Source organism: Symphodus melops (genome assembly GCF_947650265.1).
Source record: "Symphodus melops genome assembly, chromosome: 11".
NCBI lineage: Eukaryota > Metazoa > Chordata > Actinopteri > Labriformes > Labridae > Symphodus > Symphodus melops.
The window spans coordinates 22,079,242-22,099,680 of NC_136701.1; the positions used below are offsets into that span (position 1 = coordinate 22,079,242).

General features: G+C 39.6%; 2 protein-coding genes across 5 annotated transcripts; both read left to right on the forward strand.

Moving 5' to 3' along the window:
- Window positions 1-2,192: 2,192 nt before the first annotated feature.
- Window positions 2,193-3,131, forward strand: LOC306831223 (olfactory receptor 52L1-like; the record flags this gene model as incomplete). The annotated part of the gene is made up of 1 exon (XM_079355181.1): window positions 2,193-3,131. The coding sequence occupies one exon, from the start codon at window positions 2,193-2,195 to the stop codon at window positions 3,129-3,131; it is 939 nt and encodes a 312-aa protein (XP_079211307.1).
- A 1,776-nt stretch (window positions 3,132-4,907) lies between these two features.
- On the forward strand, window positions 4,908-13,087 carry znf346 (zinc finger protein 346). Of its 4 annotated transcripts, none has more exons than XM_079356072.1 (8): window positions 4,908-5,069; window positions 6,164-6,267; window positions 7,037-7,129; window positions 7,248-7,377; window positions 8,557-8,823; window positions 8,946-9,045; window positions 9,566-9,777; window positions 9,820-13,087. In XM_079356072.1, exons 1-8 carry the CDS (start codon window positions 5,012-5,014, stop codon window positions 9,873-9,875), a joined length of 1,020 nt encoding a protein of 339 aa, XP_079212198.1. In that variant the 5' UTR covers window positions 4,908-5,011; the 3' UTR covers window positions 9,876-13,087. The 4 variants fall into 4 exon arrangements, with proteins under 4 accessions (XP_079212198.1, XP_079212199.1, XP_079212197.1 ...); XM_079356073.1 differs by having other exon boundaries at window positions 4,909-5,069; window positions 9,566-9,756; XM_079356071.1 differs by having other exon boundaries at window positions 4,909-5,069; window positions 9,566-9,714; window positions 9,757-13,087.
- Window positions 13,088-20,439: the final 7,352 nt, after the last annotated feature.

A 20,439-nucleotide genomic window follows, 5' to 3' on the forward strand; every position in this document is an offset into this window, starting at 1 on the left:
TTACTCAAACTCATCTTAAGCTGTTCTTTATATATCATTATAATTTGTTTTTTCAGTTTAGCTTTGCTTAACTTACTTCATTAAGGTTTTCATTTGGTTATAAACGTATATAAGATTTACTCTTAAGAAGGTTAGTTCATTTAAGATAAATGGATTGTTTAAACACATTTAAAGAACACTTAACATGGGAACCTGCGGCTGCAGGGATCAACATGCACCAGTCTGAATCGTTGTATCCCTAAGGAAGCAATTAGGAAACACTGAGATCACACTTGATCTGTAAACAGTATGTGGAGATTTGTTGATTTGCTGTTTAACTGTTTTGAAACTATTGATAAAGAACATTCTTTCAAAGTCACCAAGGCAATAAACTTGCATATCGGAAATGAATTTTAAAAAACATCTAGAAAGAATAAAAAGATTTTCTATCTTATTATCATTAGCCTATTGGGTGATAACAGACAAATTAAAATGTTGATATTTCAGGAGGAAATATCAAAACTTTATACAGATAACAAACATTTTCAGATGATAGCTTATAAAATGGTTTGGTGCTGGATAATCTTAGCCCCATATGAATTAAGAAACAAAACAGAACACCTCATAGCAAGGATTATATGGCTACCCATACTAGAAGATATATCGGTTACCCTGACTGTAGTGGTGAGTGGTAAAATACTGTAAAGATAACTACTTTATGTTTACTTTACTATCCTTTTGCACTACTTATCACTGCACTATTATCTTATTTAGTCTTCTACATATTAATCTTTAACTACTTGTTTATATTTTTTGTTTATTGTTATTTAATTTTAACATTTGTACAAAGAGAGCCCAGTCTACCGAAGTTAAATTCCTTGTGTGTTAAACATACCTGACCAATAAAGCTGATTCTGATGGAAACATGGTAAGGACAGCATGATTTTAATGTCTGATACGTTGAGAACTGAACCCACATCAACATTCTCATGCAAAGTTCTAGCCAACTCATTTGACCTGTTTTGTTGTGGCAATGTCAAATCTCAAACGTCCTTTTTAGCCAAAGAAGAGGAACACTGAAGCACAGCATGAGCTTTGTCCTAAAGCAATCTGGAAGAGGAGGGTTGTATTTTCAGAGAAACTACCGTGCTTAGGGCGCTGACACGCCAAGGAGATCATCGGCTGTCTGTCATAGTTGGACTGTAGGAACAGCGAGTTTTTGTGGTGTGTCCAGCTTCGTTGCTATACCTGTCGGCCCTCCTTCTTTATTTTTTTTTGGCTGATTCCCCATGTTGAACTGGAGTCTGGCAGCATTGGTGCGGCTGGTGAGTCCTCTGATGGAGGAATGTAGCAGACTTGGTTGGTATGCACTTGCATGATCACTGAAGGGGAGGGTTTCAGCTTTGCCAAACAGTCAGTTTGTAAAGCATTGAGCTTCATTGGACACAGGCAGGAAATGAATCACACTAACTCAGGGTGTATTTGTTAGGGTATATCTGATGTTCATCAAAATGCCAGATGACAAATGATACAACCTTTTAAAATGGTAGTGCACCATGAGATGTATGTATCAACTAATACATAGCTCAAATTTGACAACCCTTGAGTCGCAATATAAATCAACCAAGATTGCTCAAGCAGATATTTGTGTGTGCATCAACAATCCTGTAATCATCTGATAATATGAGAGGATGCAGCCAGTGCAAGAACCTAGAGTTATTAATTATCTGCCCTATAAGAACATCAATGTCCAACCAGCGAGTTAAATGTTTTTATCCTAAAAGTAAAATATTACTAAACCAGTTACACATATTTTCAAACAAAGTCAAACTACTAATTCCATTTTCTTGTCGTCACAGATATTTCCTTATATGTCGGAGCTGTACATGTCAGGTACAGAACTGTTACTATGGGAACATCATCTATATTTTACTTTTTTTGTTTTTGCAGTGGTAAAAAAAAATGCATTTCGTCAAGACTGATGCCTTTGGTATTTGTTTGCCAAAGTGACACCACACCGCCACATGGGAGAATGACGGATTGTCAAGGACGTGAGACATAATGACCAAATTCTACAGAGACTAAGGGACTAAGGGTATAAAAGTGCAGTTCAATACATGATGGGAGGTGGGTTCACACAGGTAAAACTGGTTAGCAGAGTAAAAATTGTATTGTTTACAGGATTAAACATTCAAAGATTAATATCTGTCGGGATGACAAATGTATCTGAAGTGACGTCTTTTCATTTGTCTGCTTACTATGGAATGGATGACTTGAAGCCAATGTATTTTTTCATTTTCCTTGTGATATACATCATCATCATTGTTGAAAATGTCGTCTTGATCAGTGTGATTTATCGTGAAAAAAGTCTGCATGAGCCGATGTACTTACTGCTGTGTAACTTGGCAGTGAACGGTCTGTATGGAGGCACAGCTTTACTGCCAGCAGTTCTGTCCAACCTGTTGTTACGCTCACATGACATATCTCTGTCCCTTTGTCAGACACAGATCTACGCTATACACACTTATGCCATAACTGAATTTACAATTCTTGCAGCGATGAGTTACGACAGGTATGTGGCCATTTGTTATCCACTGCTTTATCACGCCATCATGTCAGGGAGAGTTGTTAAACTGATTGTTTTTACCTGGCTCTTTCCCTTACTTGCCTTTCTTATTGTTTTTATTTTGACTCTTCAGCTGAGGTTTTGTAAAAGAACAATTGATAAGGTTTACTGCATGAATTTCTTATTAGTCAAACTGGCCTGTTCTGATACGTCTATTGTTAGCATAGTTGGCCTGTTATCTGTAGTTGTATACACAGGTCCACAGATTTGCATGATATTTTATTCATATGCACACATCCTTAGAGTATGTGCAGTGTCCTTCAGCAAATCCAAGCTCAAAGCCCTCCGGACATGCACTCCCCACCTAATAGCAATAGTTAACTACTCAATAGGTTGCTTTTTAGAAATAGCACAAAGTCGATTTAACATCAGTCACCTGCCTTACCAAACCAAGCTGTTTCTGTCTTTGTACTTTCTGATATTTCCACCAATTCTGAATCCAGCCATCTATGGGTTGAGTATTCAGTTTATAAGAGTACGACTGTTCAGGCTTTTCAGCAGAAAAAGAAGGATAGAAGTAAAATAGCAGAATAGAGTGATTTTGCTGCTTTGCTTTGTCCTGAAACCTAAATTATCTTTTGTCTCTCCTCATTATTTAATCCCGCTTGCTTTTTTATTTACTAAGACCAAACTATAAGACAGCACGATGAAAAATTTGAGTTAATTTATATTTTAACACGTTAAATGTTCGTGTTGCATAGCTGGCTGAAGCTGAAACTTATGATGAATTAAGTGTTAATCATTTTGTCTACACCTTGCAGGACAATTGATTATAATGTATTTCTACAAACATTGTTTTAATGTTCAGCTCATTGTTTATTGAGATGTATCACTTGAACATTTCTTTTTATAAATACTTACAGTACTGGTCAAACATTTTTGGTACAAGTAAATATGAACAATGACTAATTCAAATGTTTAAGTTTGGTTGTCCAGTCTTATGCTTATTAGGTATTAGATCACACAAGTGAAATCTGTACTGTACTGTTCATTGCACCTTAGTATCATTAACTGTGACGTCATGTATATAAACTCATTTCTTGTTGAAAGAAATAAGGATCTTCTTGTTCAAGTAGAAAGCTTGTGTGATAAAATCTAAGACAGATGTGAATGTGTAAAAGTTGTTCTTGAAGTTATTAAAGCATACAATCATAAGTAATCAGTTTCTACTTCTGTTTCTCACCTGATATTGTTTAATTAAATATTTTACATACAAAACAATCAGGAAGAGTTCTTGAAATGTCAGCTTTTGAAAATGAAATGTTGAACGTGTAAATAAAATATATGGGAAAGTAGATTCATGGAATAGTCAATTAATCACACTTTCAAAGTCATTTAATGGTGTAATTTCTTACAGTTTATATGAATTATAAAAAAATGTAACTTGTGCAAAACCCTGTAGGTTTATAAACACAATGAGGGAAATATGTACTTGAGATTATTCACAGTTTAATTAGTAAAACTCAATGATATGATTTATGATATATTGGGGCCCCTGGGCACATGGATTCAACACACACACACACACACACACACACACACACACACACACACACACACACACACACACACACACACACACACACACACACACACACACACACACACACACACTCAGATACACACTGGATTTACAGCACAGGAATATTAAAAGGCACCATCACTATAATTTCAAATACATTAGATTTGGTAGAGTTTAAAGTTTTAGAAGTGAAGTGAAGTGTTATATTCATGAACTAAATGCACAAACTTCATTAAAAAAAAACACACAAAAAAGGGTCCCTGAACACTGTTTAGAGCTGAAAAGCTACCAGGAGCGTTACGGTTTCACTGTTGTGGACCCTCCATCACAACTTCTCGCCTAACATTATATCTTCAACCAGTTACAGGTACATACATTTTCCTCTGAGGACAGTTTGTATATATGAAGGTATACGACAGAATCTGCACATTTCTCCAACTTTCATATTTCTCTACCGAAACTCCACAGCGTACCTTTAAATGTCACTGATGGTCTTGTTTACTTGTAGAAAAAAGACATCAGTTCAAGTCTGCTTCAGAACCAGTAACCTAGAAAAAACTCCTCCAAGGAGCATCAATGGATGATCACAATTTTGTGAACATGAAATTCAAACCAAGACACTTTTAAAGGCATTATTTGTAAATGTTTGAACTTTGCAATAAAATAATTTTAACTTGATTAAAAAATTAATACAGTTTATTGCAGCTTTTAATTGGGCTTCCTAAACAAATAAGCTGCAGCTGTCATCTAAAAACAAATCTTCTATGCGCCTGTTGCTTGAGACACATGTAGAGTGAAGGCTCTTTGTTGTTGTTCTCTCCCCCCACTCTATGCACCTACTCAATGCGCATGCGTGAAGTCGCTGCAGGTTAGCCGTTGAAATTATGGCCGTGGCGATGCAGACGGAGGATTTTCCTTACTTACCTTCAGGGCTTGCGGAGGGTATGGCCCCTTTCATCGCTAACTGAATGTTTATTTCAGCAAAAGCAGCACCCCCAAATGCGCCCAGTCACGTTGAAGCTATTCAAGCGCTGCATGTTGGCTGTGTTTGCTGTTAGCTTCTTGCATGCTAACATTAGCCGGCATTGAATGGTTAGCCGAGCTAGCTGCAGTCGTTTTCTGCTCCCAAGGTCGAGGAGAGCATGTCTGCATCCGATGTTGATTCAGAGTAATAGTGTATTCATCCCTGTGCCAATTGAAGAGTGGAGGTAGAGGGAGCCATCATCAGTGCAGGGCATGTTTTTCTGCTGCTTTATTTACCTTCAATCCGGGTCTTTCATCGTGCTTGCAGCATTATTGACACATGCAAGGCAGAAAACACGTCATATTTAAAATCAGGCAAATCAGCTGCTTTTCTTTAGTAGTCAATTTATGTGACCAAAGTTCAGCTGATGTTAAAACAAGTCAAGTCCCTGTGCCTTTTATAGGAAAGTGAAAGATACAAGAGTGAATATTTATCTATATTTAACTCAATACTTTGTTTTTCCTTCCCCTGTTCTGATGCATACATTAAATCTACCTGGTGTATTCTGTTTTATTCTGTGGTAGTCTGCAACATCCTGTAAGCCTATCATGTTTGCATTGTTTACCTTTATACAAACACAAACTTTAAGATATTTAAAGTCATAAGAAGTTCAGCCCAAATATAGTTGTTGGATTATAATCGACAAGTGAAAATATCTTTATGAGAAAAAGCCTCAAAACTCTGTTGAACTTTGTGGAGTGATTTAACACACGCAATGCTCATCAAGACCTGCATGTTAAAACAATATTTAAATTAAATCCTCTGATGTTACATCTTTTTAGTGTTATTCATTGCATGAGTTTGAGTTAATGCATCAAGTTAAATTAATCTTCTACATTGAGTTTTTGAAATTATCATGAGGGAGGGGGCGCTCACATTTACCAGGCAGGAATACTTTACAAATATCCTGAGGGAAACTTTCATCATTGTTTTTTTTGTTTTTTTAAGTGATTGAACATTTTACCAGAAGATGAACCTGATTCGAGATCTCCTCTGTCTTTCCCCCCTGCAGTAAACAAAATGATAAAGGAGCACGGTGACCTGTTTTCTGACTCTCAGTGTAAAGTCTGCAGTGCCGTCCTCATTTCAGAGTCTCAGAAGTTGACTCATTATCAGGTCAGTGAGCCCACAGCCCGAGCTGTTCCAGTGTCAGGGGACTGGGAGGAGAGCTGCATGCAGTTTAAGTCACATTAAGTTTTTTATTACTATGGTAATAACTGTGTACTTATAGCATCCCATTAATCCATATATCTTTTATTCTGTAACTACTTCTGTACATACATAGATTCTTGCACTTTCTGCTTATTGCACTTCTGGTGAGATGCCAGACCTCATTTCGTTGCTTTATACTTGGATATGTGTGGAAGGACAATAAAGCTGAATCTGAACTGTGTCCACACTGATCTTGCTTTAGAGGTGGTTGACGTGTGTTTGGATCAGTGGTTAGTTTAAGTTGCCAGCCGACAAATAGAGAAGTCTTTGTATCTGATCATCTGTTTGAATGATGAGCTTTAATAACTTTATTTGTCTGCTGTATACAATGAGAGGAACAGATGATGTAAGTGAGGAGAGGTTACAAATGGAACAGACTGAGTCAAAGCTGGAGTCAGGAAATACAAGGCTTTGTTGTTAAACACTGAACGCTGTCGATCATTGCATTAACTGCTTTGACTTTTACAGAATATTTCATGTACTTAATTGAATTGAAAGTGGATTATAAAGTCAAATGGTCACAATGATCAAGACAACCTTTTTCCACAAGTGCTTTGATATGTAACCAAGCAGCCATCATGTCTTTCTGTATAAGAGGATATCAAACAAGTCAACCTTTGTGTTTCAGTGCAACAGGTCGAGACCATGTGTGTTTTTTCACTCTTTTTTTCAGAGCAAGAAACATGCCAACAAAGTGCGGCGCTATTTTTCCCTCCAAAATGAGAAGGAACACGCTGTCAAAAGGTTCAAGTCTTCACCTGACACTGTGAGTACAGAGCGTTCCCCCCCCCCATACTTCATAAAGGAAGCACAGAGGAACAGTGATCTTTAATCGACTAATGATGCTTCCTGTGTTTCATTCACTTTTGTGTCTTTATAAACAGGACTGTAACAATGGCGACACAGACCGGTTTAAAAAGTGTCATATATGTGACATGACCTTCTCCTCTCCTGTGGTGGCTGAGTCCCACTACCAGGGCAAAGTTCACGCTAAGAACCTGAGGCTGATCCCAGGTATGTTTGAGCTTTTGATTCTCAACCTCCAGCTCTGACAAAAAACAAAAAAGCTCTCTTTTTCATGCTTTTATTTAAATGCTTTTGTGACATCACTGTTGCGTCTTAAAACGGTTTGTCACGAGGTTTAAACCCGCCTCAGCTCTCAGCCTGTCCTTAAGTTGACTGAAAGTTAAACTGAGACAGGATGTCCAGCATGGCGGCTGCTGCTGATGAGCCTCCTGCAGGAACAGATGGCTGACTGACGTCACTCAGGCTTAGTTCATTAATATTTACAGTCTATGGTCCTAACTGCCTAAATGAAGGCTTCTCAGGTTAAGAGGCGTTCGCCATGGTCGTCGTGCATATATCCAACAGGGAGACTTGGGTAATGTGAACAGGTTTATTGGTCCACTAATTGATTACAGAACATAACAGAAACACACACGAGATGTTGGAACATCAGTGCTGAAAGACACAATTAGTAATTAGAACAATAACTTAGATTTACCTTCAAAAGGAAATAATGATAAATGAAGTACTGATGATGAATTAAAGTGGACCAGATAACTAAAAACAGAAGTGAAGAACACCTTACCATTGCCACCTGATGTAAAGATCCAAACATAAGTGTAAGGGAGTGCCATCTTAAATAAGCAGTGACCAGGTGAATGCAGTCTAACTCATCAGTGACAGAGTCATGGAATCAAGGGGGAGGGGAGAAATGGAGAAACCAGGAAGTGTACTGAAGGCTGGTGCAGTAGGAAAAGGGATGAAGTGAAAGGAAACAAAACGGTGATCTGTAGTACTCTGCCCCTGAGCGACACAGCGTTTTAACCCCGATGCCCCGTTTCTGTTTTCCCCTCTGTCGTTCTCATCGATTAGCGAGGAAGGAGGGGCTCTATCCGGCTTTGACGCTAGCTTTTCTCCCTCTGCAGAGCTTGTTTTACACAGTAGAGAGAACAGTGTATTAATAACATCCACATTTGTGAATGATGTGTAGAGCTTTGAAATGTGTCAACACAGGAGAAAAACTTTTGAATCATCCTGCCCCTGAGCCGTCTGAGTCAACAGCTCGTCAATAGAAAGCGCCACACGGCCATTTGTCCACCTTCAGTACACGAGTACTAGATGTCTCGTCATGCTCTTTGCAAGGGAAATTCACAGAGCATCTTTCTGCGATTGTGTTCTGTTCTGCAGGCGTTGCCTCCCAAGCCCCTCCCTCCCAAACACCACCAACAGTTCAGCCAAAGAAAATGCCCGCGGAGGACTTGAGCAGTGTGACGGTGACAGGCGGCAACAACAACAACAACAGCAGCAACAGCAACCCTGATCGTTTCTGCTCCATCTGCCAGGCGTCCTTTAACAACCCGCTCATGGCCCAGCAGCACTACGTGGGCAAGAAGCATCGGAAACAGATGACCAAGCTGAAACTGATGGAGACATACGGGCCCTCCACGGCACCAGGTGGGACCGCACAGACGGGAAATCACACAGTTATGTTTGAATAAAATGACAGCTAACGGCTACACTTAAAAGAACACTTCCAATAAAAAAAAAAAATCCTCTTTTTCCCTGCATGCTTTCAGCTTCCACGCTAAAGGGCTACCCATGCACCGTCTGCAGCATTGAGCTGAACTCTGTGGAGCAGTACCAGTCTCACATCAGTGGAGCCAAACACAAGAACCAGTAAGAACACGCCTTCCATAACTTTTGAACTTAAGAGCTGTTGGCCTGATTACGTCTCACTTATGAAGTAGTAGTAGGTATGAAACAGTGCGGCGAGGCTGGATGGGCGGAGCCAGCAGGGAGGAGCAGCGCTGTGTGTGTATGTGGAGCTTGTTTGTTCCTTTACATCATCTATAGCGCATAAAGCAATGTGAGTTTGCAGACGAGTTTAGTCGGCATTGATACACCGTCATGGAATCTATTTGAATGTAAAACGGTGTAACGACGGCTGAGCTTAGTTAAGGTTGGTGCAGAGAATCTAGTACGTTTAACGCAGTATTATTTTGGTATTGATGTACAGCAGACCTATTTTATTAACTTCCTCTTTAGGAAGAGATTTCTATTGCTATGTATATTCAGATGTAAACGGTTTGGTCTCCTTGAATTTAAGCAAATGGATTCTTTGATAAACAGAATTCCTAAACAGTAAAAACACAAAAAATGCCAAATCAGCCGTAACATTTTTTGTTTTCCTTAACAGAGTGAAGAAATCAGGCCCAAAGACTGCAGAGAACCAAGAGGCACCAGAACAATCGTTCAGTGGTGACGCCGCTGGAGAAAAGCAGTACAGCAACACACCTGCAGAAGAGCAGTATGCAGTGGAGCAAGGTGAAGCGTACACGGGGGAAGGTGAAGCGTACACAGCTGGAGGTGAAGCGTACACAGCTGGAGGTGAAGCGTACACAGCTGGAGGTGAAGCGTACACAGCTGGAGGTGAAGCGTACACGGGGGAAGGTGAGCAGTACGCTCCCGAGGACACGGAGTACTCAGAGGAGTGCCAGTACACTTGAGTTTGGGCTGTCGAGGTTTTTCAGTCAGGACATAGAGTGACACACAACAACCAGCCCCCAACTCATTAACATCGACCTCCATGGACCTTCAGCCCCTGCCTCTCTACGTTGTCATCTTTACCCCAGGTTTGACTCTGAATACCCCAAAAGGTCACCTTTTAATTTGCTTAGGAGTCCAACCTGAAAACCATGCAATTTGTTTGTGTGTGTTTTTTTTTTCTATTTCTTTCTCCGTCACAAAGCTTCAGAGGAATTGATAGGGAAAAAAAAAATCATGGTAAGCTGTTTGACCTCCAGAGTGTGATCGTGACCTACAATCACGATGAAGGGCAACTTTGAGGGTTTAACAGACGTCTACATTTTAAAAATCGTTCTTAAATTATTGTACCTGAAGAGATACCCAGACTCTTTTTGTACAGTTGTGTTTTTTTTCCTCCTTTTCATTTCATTAGAATTTTATAATTTTAAGGGGAAGCCAGCAGTTTCAAATATCTTGTGTTCTGCAGAAAACGAGAAATACGACAACTGAACCCAAACTGAAGGAAGTTTGAAACGAGGAAAAAAAGGTTCATATCTTTTAACCCTAAAACCCCAAATCTGAACATACATTCTATGCAAGCTTTGAAATAACTGAAATAGGAAAGTATCAAGACGGTAGGAACATTGAACACACCTTATTGTGAAGTTTTCTCATCCTAGAGGACATTTCCAATCGATACATTTACGCTGAGGCTGATACACATTCTGGTCTGATGCTAACATTCACTGTGATCTTAATTTAATGCGCTGACACTTCACTACTAAATCCACCGAACGCTTCATCAGATGATTTAAAAAAACAGAATTAATGTGACATCATCAGCCAGAGCATAACCAGGTTGAAGTCTTCAGTATGTCAGCAACATTCACTACATTTACATCTTTTCATGCAGAGTGGAGGTTCGTTCCTCACAGAAGATCTTTGACGAGTACAGACGCCATCGAGTGATTTAGAGAACGATCCCTCGTATGACAGCTGAGAAGAAGTGATCCGTGCTGCTTATTTGGAGATCACCCAGTCCTCAAGAAGACGCCACATGGCTCATACGTATGTGATAGTTGAATAATTGGCGCCCTCTTATGGTCGTAGCAATAATGACAGGAGTACATGTGGTCGAGAAACCAGTGTGTATTTTGTTCAGTAGAGTTCAATTATTTAGTGTTGGGAGTCGTTATAAAGGAATTGTGAGGTCAGAACAGCGGACTTCAGAAAAAAATCTGTCTGTTATGAATTTCTTTGATTATTTTAGAAAATTTCTTTTACAGTTTAAAAGGAAAAAAAGGGAAATCTAGAAACCTCAGATATGTGGTGCATAGGAAGGTGATTGCCAGCGTTTAATTATTAAAACACTAAAGGTGTGGGGGTTTTTTTATTTTTTAATTTTGTTTCCTGAGATTACTACAGGATGAGGGGAGTAAAAATAAATCAAAACCCAAGAAAAAGGAGGCGGGACTAAGTATAGGCAAATCTAAAAGTATTAACAAAACCAGTTCATTTTAGGATAGATAGATAGATAGATAGATAGATAGATAGATAGATAGATAGATAGATAGATAGATAGATACTTTATTGATCCCGAGGGAAATTCAAGAAACACAGAAGGGAAGCTAAATAATCCAGAAACAAAACTCTGTTGACCCAAAAACCTTAAGATAAACAATGAAGGCTTCGAGGACGGCCCCTTCCTCCCACAGAAGGAAAAACAACAACAGCACTACGGCACATTACAGTCGTGAAGCCTGTATTAATAACGCTAACATCTAGTCATCAAACTGCATGTAAACAATGAACCACACGAGTACGCTGCTTCCCATGTGACGACTTGATCTATTTGCTTTGTGTCTTCAGTGAATGTATTCAGACACAACCTCACGTCTCGTCTCTTCTAACTGCGCGCTGCATTATTCCTCACTCTGGTGTTGAAGAGGCCGTGGCATTTTTGCACATTCAGATCCGTTACTGTAGCCGCTTAAGATGTCGTAACGATGTAGAGAGATTAAAGAAAACCACAGGTCAGCTCAATGTTTGTAAAAAAAAAAAAAAAAAAAAAAGCATTATAATTTAAAGCTTAAAGAAACCTCTCCAGAAGTTGGGTTTTGATTGTTTTAACATGATTTAAAGGTGTGTGCACATTTCAGAGTACCTGACGGTAAACACTCATTTTCATTTTGAAATGTTTTTAAAAGCTGCTGTTGTCATCTCATTTGAACTCTTTAAATGTTTCATCTTATCTTTCGTTTTGAACTGTTTTTACTGGCCAAATTGTTCATTTCCTGTTGACTGTAAGATGTTTTCATTTCCATAACATCTCACGTGTTGCATGAAGAGGAGAACACTGCAGGACACACAAAAACAAAAAAAACGAAGCAAATGGAGGCTCATCCTCATCTATCGCTGAAAGTGACAGAAGCTGCTAAAGGGTTAATCTGACCTTAGAGTCTAAAGGAGATCCTCTCAAGCTTCAAAAAGTACCTGACAAAGTCAAAAGGGAGCATTTTCTACATGTTGATGTCATTTTATATAAATAGTTTCTTTCTCAGTTGTCAGGATTTTGGAAAGAATGAAAAAAAAAAAGAGACGATAAAGGTGACAAAAAATGAATAGCATCCTCTGGTGTAACATGCAGTGGATTCATTACAGCTGTCAGCTGAATGAACACAAAGCTTTTTTGTATTGAGTTCAAATCTACGTTTATTAAAGGGTGAAGATTTTTACGATTTTTAGCCGTACAAACGGGGCTTCATGAACTCTAAAAGAGACGTACGGTAGCTGCTTTCTGAGCTCTGTAATTACTGTCGATAGAAGAGAATATTTACCGCAGAGATCTTTAAAGTGATGTCAGATTAGAAAGTGATGTCAATATTAAAACAACCTTTTTTAGTCCGATTGTCCTCATACAGGACGGTGAATATTTTAGTACTGAATGTCTCAAACCTTCCAGCTGAAGAGAAAAGAAAAAAAACGCCTCTTTTTTATTTATACAAAGAGGGCTCATGCATATTGTCAAGTACATGATGTGTAAAAGACTAAAGGCCTTTCCTGTTACACCCTCATCTTTTTGTGTGTTAGCTGTTTTGTCGTTCAGATTTTTCTTTCACTTTAAGTTGTGTACAACTGAGGGGGAAAAGATGCCGCAGAGATGTGCTTAAGTAAAGAGATGTTTTAAGAGAAACGGTGTGGACATGTTTTTATTTCGTCAACACAGATTTATTGAATATTACAATCAATAAATTAATTTGCTAATTAAGGGTATTTAGAAACACTTAGTAGTTCAGAATACCGAGACCTTAACATTGTTTGTCTACCAAAAAGCAGTGTTGTGTATCTCGGTTATCTGTGTTTTTCAAGCAAGTTTCAACAGATGTAACTTTAGGTGTTCATCAGGTAAGTGGAGTTACCTTTCAGGAAGTCTTTGTTGTCTGTCCAATAAGTCATGTCATCAAATGTCTGCCCTGAAACTTTAGGAGCTGTTAACGTGTTGTTGAAAGGTCTTACAGCTACATATTCCTCCAAGGACTCAAGATTTAAGATTTTTATTTGTCACCAGAGAGATCAAGAAAATGAAAGAGATTTGTGGCGCAGCTGCAAGAGGTTTTTTTTTCTCTCCGTGTTGGAGCTTTTTATGACTTTACTTCACACATAGGCCAGTGGATAAAGTGTGAAATCAGGGAGAGAGGGAAGAGGTTATGGCATGGGGAAAAGTAGCCACAGGTCTGAACCCGGGCGTCCCCGCTAGATTGATCATATGCTATTACAGTGATGGCATGTTGCTGTTTATTTTGTGTCTTTTCTATTGAAATATTCTCTGTCGTCCAGAGCATAGTTTGCTAGGAAAAAAGAGCATCACTCAAAACAACTGAGAACCACTGCTGTGTGTGTTGATGATTTAAAGCAGCCCCCTTCAGCGCAAATTCAAAGACTCTGATTCAAGCTCAGAGTTTTTCATGACATTTTCATCAAACACCAACTGACCACAAACCAGTCAAGCTAAACGCAGACATAACTCTCATTAACTAAATGTTTCTGATCGTATCCTGTGATTCACACTCAGTCCACATGGTGGCGCCCTCGCTCTTTGCTCGTGCTGGATCAGCAGCAGGGCTTCTTGGTCTCTGCTCATGACAAAAGCTCATTCAGGGTTCAGGCTCAGTGTCTCCTCATGTGACCCTGATAACAATGAGCAAAGCACACTGACCAAAAACATGTAGACTACATGAATCACATTAAACGATCATTGTTAATAAAACTTTGTGGAGATCCTGCAAGGAGGTTTTGAGACTGTCTAACAGATGCTTACTGACATGTTTGATTAGAAAAACTGTATCCACAATTGACATCACATGCTTATTCTTTTAACATGACAACTTCTAAAATGTTGATGATGCAAAATGAACCCTTTTGATTTTTTAGTGTGCTGCCTCGAGATACAAATATGTTAATATAAGTTTGTTTTCTTTGGTGAAGTACCTTTTATTTATGTGCTATGTTTAAAAAAATGATCTGAAGTCATTATCAAACACTTTTAGCACCATCATTTATCCCCATAGTGAACTTTGCTTTTAGCATTTAGCAGCTAAAGAGTCACATGCTTCACTTAGCCTTTGGAAAGGACCAGAGTAGAAACACTACAGTCAGAGTAATAAGTTGGCAAAAAGCTCTGATTTTCTCAGAGCAAACTCTGAACAGTTGCTCGTAGCTGCTGAATTTGTAAATGAGCAATGGATTTCTTGTTGATTGTCATAACCTTAAAATACTGTTTTCAGAATGTGATTCTGCTGCCCCCTAGAGGACAGGTTTCACTATAATAAGTTAAACGTTGAACACTTATTTATCTTCGATCACATTTAATTTAATGTTTAATATATTATAGATTTTTCAGATATTGCTCAACTGATTTATGCAGATAAATCCATGACATCAGTGTTCAACTTCAAACCAGTGAAATACCTCACATGCTGCTACTGGAACAACAGTTTTTTGTATATTATTTTTATTTAAAGCCATGCTTCTCGCACTGAGACATTTGGACATGCACTCAGTTCAACAACCAGTTCAGTGTTTTTCCTGCAGTCTCGAGGTGTCGCCCATGTGTGAGTGTTTATCCACAGCTAATACAAAGATGAATACATAAAACACACATGCAGGCTGTTCCAAACTCGACAAAGCGTCAGTCTACTGGCTGTTAATTTCCAGGCTGAGGTTTCACTGTCGCCGACCCCCCTGACAATCTTAATTATTTGAGGTTAATCCCCCAGGAGTGATGCTTCTGGGTCAATTTCAGGTAAACACACTATTATTGCTTTCAACAAACCTTAGTGAGTAACAGTGCAGCTGTGTTTGTATGTCCAGTTGGGAACAATATGTGACGCACTCTGGGTGACAACAGGACAGTCGGTAAGAGTAGTCAGACAAGACAATTTGTCCTGGTCCCCTGCAGGCTGAATGAGCTTCACTGATTCAATTAAAAGAGGCATGACACGATTCAAACCCTCCCAGTCTGCTTTAATGCAGAAACAGCCTCTTTGTACAGTATCCACTGACACATACAATGGAACAAATTGTCTCTCATTGTCAGTTAAATTTTCATTTGTGTCTGGAAAACGGCTGTGCTTGCCAGAGTGTGTTTACGAGACATTTTTTAAATTGTCAGGGATCCGTTTATTTCTCTGTCTGTATGCAAGCTTGATGCTCATTTTTAATAATGTGAATTACAGAAGCAGAGGATGCATCCAAGTGTTCTTTTCTACTTTCCTTTCACCTAGAAAAGAAAGGACACTTTGCATCATTTCAGCCAGTAAACAAATCACATAATCTTACATCATGCGTAACAGTATTTAGTGCTCAGTTAAAAAACATGCTTGTTGGTTGGGTGCCTGATGTGCATCCATGATGTGTTGCAATTTTGAATTTTGTATTTTTTTTAGATAAGCATAATGGTTTTCTCAAAAGTTGTTCTTTCATTCTTGATCACTTTTACACCGAGATTGAAAAAAGATCAGAAGTCCTGGCCAGACTTGAATCTGGGCGCGTTATACCCTCCAAACAGAAAATACTGTAGAAATTAATAGGAGACGGTGCCTAGAAGGTCCTGTCCAATGGTCATCAGTTGCCCCGAGCTGGTGATTGTTGATTTTATTGGTATGTTAACATAACTACCTGGAGTGTTGCCATGTTTGTGGCTTTAGCCAAGCAGCAACCTCCAGTGTTGGAAAAAAAAGCCAATGGTGACAATCAGCCCAATATCCTGCAGTTCATCGAGGGTCTAGATGAGGTTAATAATAATAATAATAATAATAATAATAATAATAATAATAATAAATTTTATTTGTAAAGCACTTTACATTTTTAAAATCTCAAAGTGCTAAGGTTGGCCCCAATAGACCTGTGTCTTCATTAGCACATACCGAACGGGGAGTGAATATTTTTATAGTGCATTTGTTTTGATTTGATAAAATGTACGTGTTATCTATATTGACAGGTGGACCCGCTTTGTTGTAAGGCTTAAAACCCGCTTCAGTTCCACCTTTCAAGATTTCCAACATGGCGACTGGCAGCCGATGAGCCTCTGGAGCCCCCTGCAGGAACAGATGGCTGATGTCACTCAGGCTTTGTCCGTTAATATTTACAGTCCATGCATCTCGCACATCTGGTGGTCCAGCTTCAAGTCACTTCTTAGACAGGACACATAAACTTTCGTAACCAAAATCGTTGCTTTAATCAGAACTCTCCTCTGCTTTCAGTGCAGTTACACAAAACAACTACAGCGGTATCCATGTCTGCAGGTCACAGAGAGGAAACACAGTACTGTACATGGCTTTGTTTTATTCCAGTATCTTGTTCCATTTCCTGTGCTGTGCAGCCCGTGTGTTCAAAGGATCAAAAGGAAAATAGATCCCTGTAGTTGCCAAAGGTTTTATGGCGTCTGATCTTTCTTCATCTGATTCACATCAAATGTAAAAGAAAACTTCAGAGTCTAAATGTGCCTTTTTGTTTCCACAGACTAAAACACTCAGTAGAGAACAGAAAGAAGATAAAGAAATCTGTGATATTTATGATATAGCCCATAAAATATATCAAATATCTGATGCAGCTGAATATATTTGAAACAGGTTTTTAGAAATGTTTAAATCATAATTTAACCTTTATACCCAATATATCTTAAGACTTCATTAAATGCCTTCTATAGACTAATAAACTTTGAGAAAACGTTGGGAAGACTGTCTCACATCTAACGACTCACAGAGTTTGTTGTCACAGACTTAAAATTTTGCAAAGACGGGGAATCTTGCAACTTTAGAGCAGAAAACAGAAAAGATAGAGAAACTGGTGGAGCTGTGTGGATTTCAAGGTCTGCAGCACTTTCGGTCTTCCCACATCTCCATCAGTTTCTCCACAGTCCAGGACAACCGCATGTTCCTTCAATTCCCTGCCATGTTTTTTTTTTTTTACAGTTTGCAGCTTCCTGTCTTGTGCTGGATTAGAGCTCTCCTATTGGCTGCCGCTGATGTCCTCACTGGACATCTCAATTTGCACAAGACAAGACGAAAGACCTGCAATAACGTCAAACAGGTTTGATTTTATGACCCCAGAACCAAGATCACAGGAGCTCAATCCAACTCAAGAAAAGATTAAGACTTTATTTTGAATTCTGAAATGTAACTGTGACTTTTAGATCACTTTAAAAGTCGTCAGTGTAAGGACAGCATATGTTCTTGTGGTCACATTTCACACTCAGTGTCAGCAGTTGGACTTTATTTGTCCACACATGACTCATTCGTTTGTGATTTGGCTGAATGTTTTGTATTTGTCACTCTGTCCCATTATGTCACTGTGACAGAACGATCAGCTGATGTTTGTTTGTAGGATGGAGGGAGGTATCAGGTTGCATGTTTTGCAGGTTCTCTGCTGGAAAATACAGAGGGAGGTGTTTCCAGTGGGCATGTTTGCTGTTGTCCTCTTTTAGGTCATTCACATTGACGATATTCCTCAAAATCATAGGCTACATATAAATGTTTACCTCGTTTATTTAGCTTCAGCATTTTTTTTTTTGTGTGTAATCAAGAATTTTGCTCAAATGACATCAAAAGACATCTGGAAAGAAAATACGAGACAATAAATTATGAGAGAAAAAAAAAGAGATTGTGGGACGAGTTAGAAAAAAGTGTGAGACATTGAGGGGCAGAAAGTGAGAGCCAGGGTCCAGGGTCCAAAGTACTCTGCTGCTGTGCTATAGTTTTTATAATCATGTTTCCATTTTGGATCAAAGGGAGCGTGAGGCGCTCTAAACACACTGAAGGAACGAGAAAATCAAAGCAGGTGGGCAGATCAGGCTGTCATCAGCTCATCGCCCTGCATGCAGCAAGCACCATTTCCCATCAGCCATCAGTCAGCAAGCCACTCTGTAACTGACAGGAGGCCAGACAGGAATCAGCCCCACCTGCCTCCTGTGCTACCTGACGGCTGCAGGTGTGTGTGGGGCTATAGTGTGTGTCTCATTGAAGAGGGAAGCGTCTTGAAGGACCCGGCCTTCATAGGCTGCATGCGTAGACCGCTCTGTGAAGTACATCGGCGTGCAAACACTGCAGCAAGTTACTGTAATGCTGTTTTCACATATGCACTCTGGAAAATATCATTTTAGGAAGAACGCTCTGGAGATTCTCCGACCTGGCTGTTCACATATGATCCTCACAGCTGGAGACTATCCCTGTCAGTGTGTGTGTGTGTGTGTGTGTGTGTGTGTGTGGGGGGGGGGGGGGGGGGTCGTCTACATGATGATATAATGACAATAATTCAATATTTACCTTTATATAAAAGCTACCTGTAGTCCAATGGAATGACAATCTAAACATGTGAGTGGATAACATACTGACAAAGTTACTGTCAGCACCAACAGTTTTTAAGAGTTACAGAGTGGCGCTTTTGTAAGACAGTCATCCTTTAGCGCTCTGTTTCTTCTCTGGTACATCAGTGTTATTCTTTTTACACGGTTAATTTAGTGTTTTATCTTTACGACCACTTTGGCAATGTCGATGTAGAAGTTCCCTATGCCAAAAGAGCCCTATTAAATTGAATTGGGATAGAGAGAGAGAGAGAGAGCCAGTGGAAGTGAACGTTAGAGAGAGACTGAGAGAGCAAAGTGAAAGAAGAGAGAAAGTGAGAGTGAGAAAGAGAGAGAGTGTGTGTGCCCTTTTTTTTTAGTTTCTCAGCCGTCTGCTGCAGGTGGTTGTGTGGTCAGGTTACAACTCCAGTGAAAGCACACACACACACACACACACACACACACACACCTCTCCTTCCATGACATCTGAAAATTCCTATGGATTACTCTAATTCTTGTGACAGATGGACAAGTGTGTGTGTGTGTGTGTGTGTTTGTGTGTGTGTGTGTGTGTGTGTGTGTGTGTGTGTGTGTGTGTGTGTGTGTGTGTAAATGAGAGCAGCTGGTAGCACGAGGTAACATTGCAGCAGACCAACCAACCAACAGGCTGCTGGGACTGTCAGACACCTGTTCCCCCCCACCCCTCCATTCTCTTCCTCCCCCCTCAGGATACTTGATATGTGGGAGGAGGGAGGAGGGAGAGAGGGGGAGGAGGAGGAGGGAGAGAGGGCGAGGAGGAGGTGGGTTTGGGGTAAGACAGACATAGATAGAGGAGGAAGGGGAGAAAGGGAGAAACAGCTGGATCTACTGAATGTTTCCAATTTTCTGTTTCCTGTCTCAGATTTGTCCAGACTGTTTCAAGCAGAGACCCCGGACGCTTAAAGGGACAATCAGTAACTCTTTAACTTCTACTCATCACTCAACTGCTGATAATTAACACTGACATGCTGTGACGGACTTCTTTCACCACATGGTTCGACTTTTGACTATATAATTTAGAACTACAGTGACAGTGTAAGAGAAAAATGTGATTCATGTATTTTTTTAAATAAAAAAATTGAGATAAGTTGTCAAATTTAAGGCAAACTTAAAGGAGCAATATGTAACTCTGACACCTACGGTTTAAAATGAGTACTGCAGTCCACATTCAAAACATTGGAGAGAGCTGTCGCCCCCTCTGCCCCGCCTCCTTACAGTCGATGTGCACACAGGTTGCCATGTTGCCTACATGGAGGCTTCAGTGTTTAGCCAGCTCGGCATCGGACTTGAAACTCCACTCGAACCTCTTTCCATTTTTCAAAAATATCTTCATATCATTCTTTTTTTTATTTTTTTTTTACCACATTTCTGCACGTAGAGTTTATTAAAAAAATTGCTGAGGGTTTTTAGGCCGGGTATAAAAATATAGTTATATCTGAACCAAGCAAAGTCTGACAGCCCTCACCGAGCGGTTTCTTGTCGGCACATTTTAAATTAACTGAATAACCTGAATTAACTGACTCTTCCCTCCTCCTTTTTCTCTAATTCACTGTATTCTTGTGTTCAGCGTTGGTGCAGGCCATCCTCATGATTTATTCTGTGTCAAAATGTTTACTGGGAAACCCTGGCCTGTCTGTTGAGAGGAAGCCGAGGCCTCCCCACCACAG

What these genes read in the sequence shown, in the direction of transcription:
- znf346 (XM_079356070.1), top strand. Translation starts at nt 5,012, where the DNA reads ATGGCCGTGGCGATGCAGACGGAGGATTTTCCTTACTTACCTTCAGGG. An exon ending in CGGGCCCTCCACGGCACCAG is followed by an intron (nt 8,824 to 8,945) that starts GTGGGACCGCAC and finishes GCATGCTTTCAG; the next exon opens with CTTCCACGCTAAAGGGCTAC. An exon ending in GGAGCCAAACACAAGAACCA is followed by an intron (nt 9,046 to 9,565) that starts GTAAGAACACGC and finishes TTTCCTTAACAG; the next exon opens with AGTGAAGAAATCAGGCCCAA.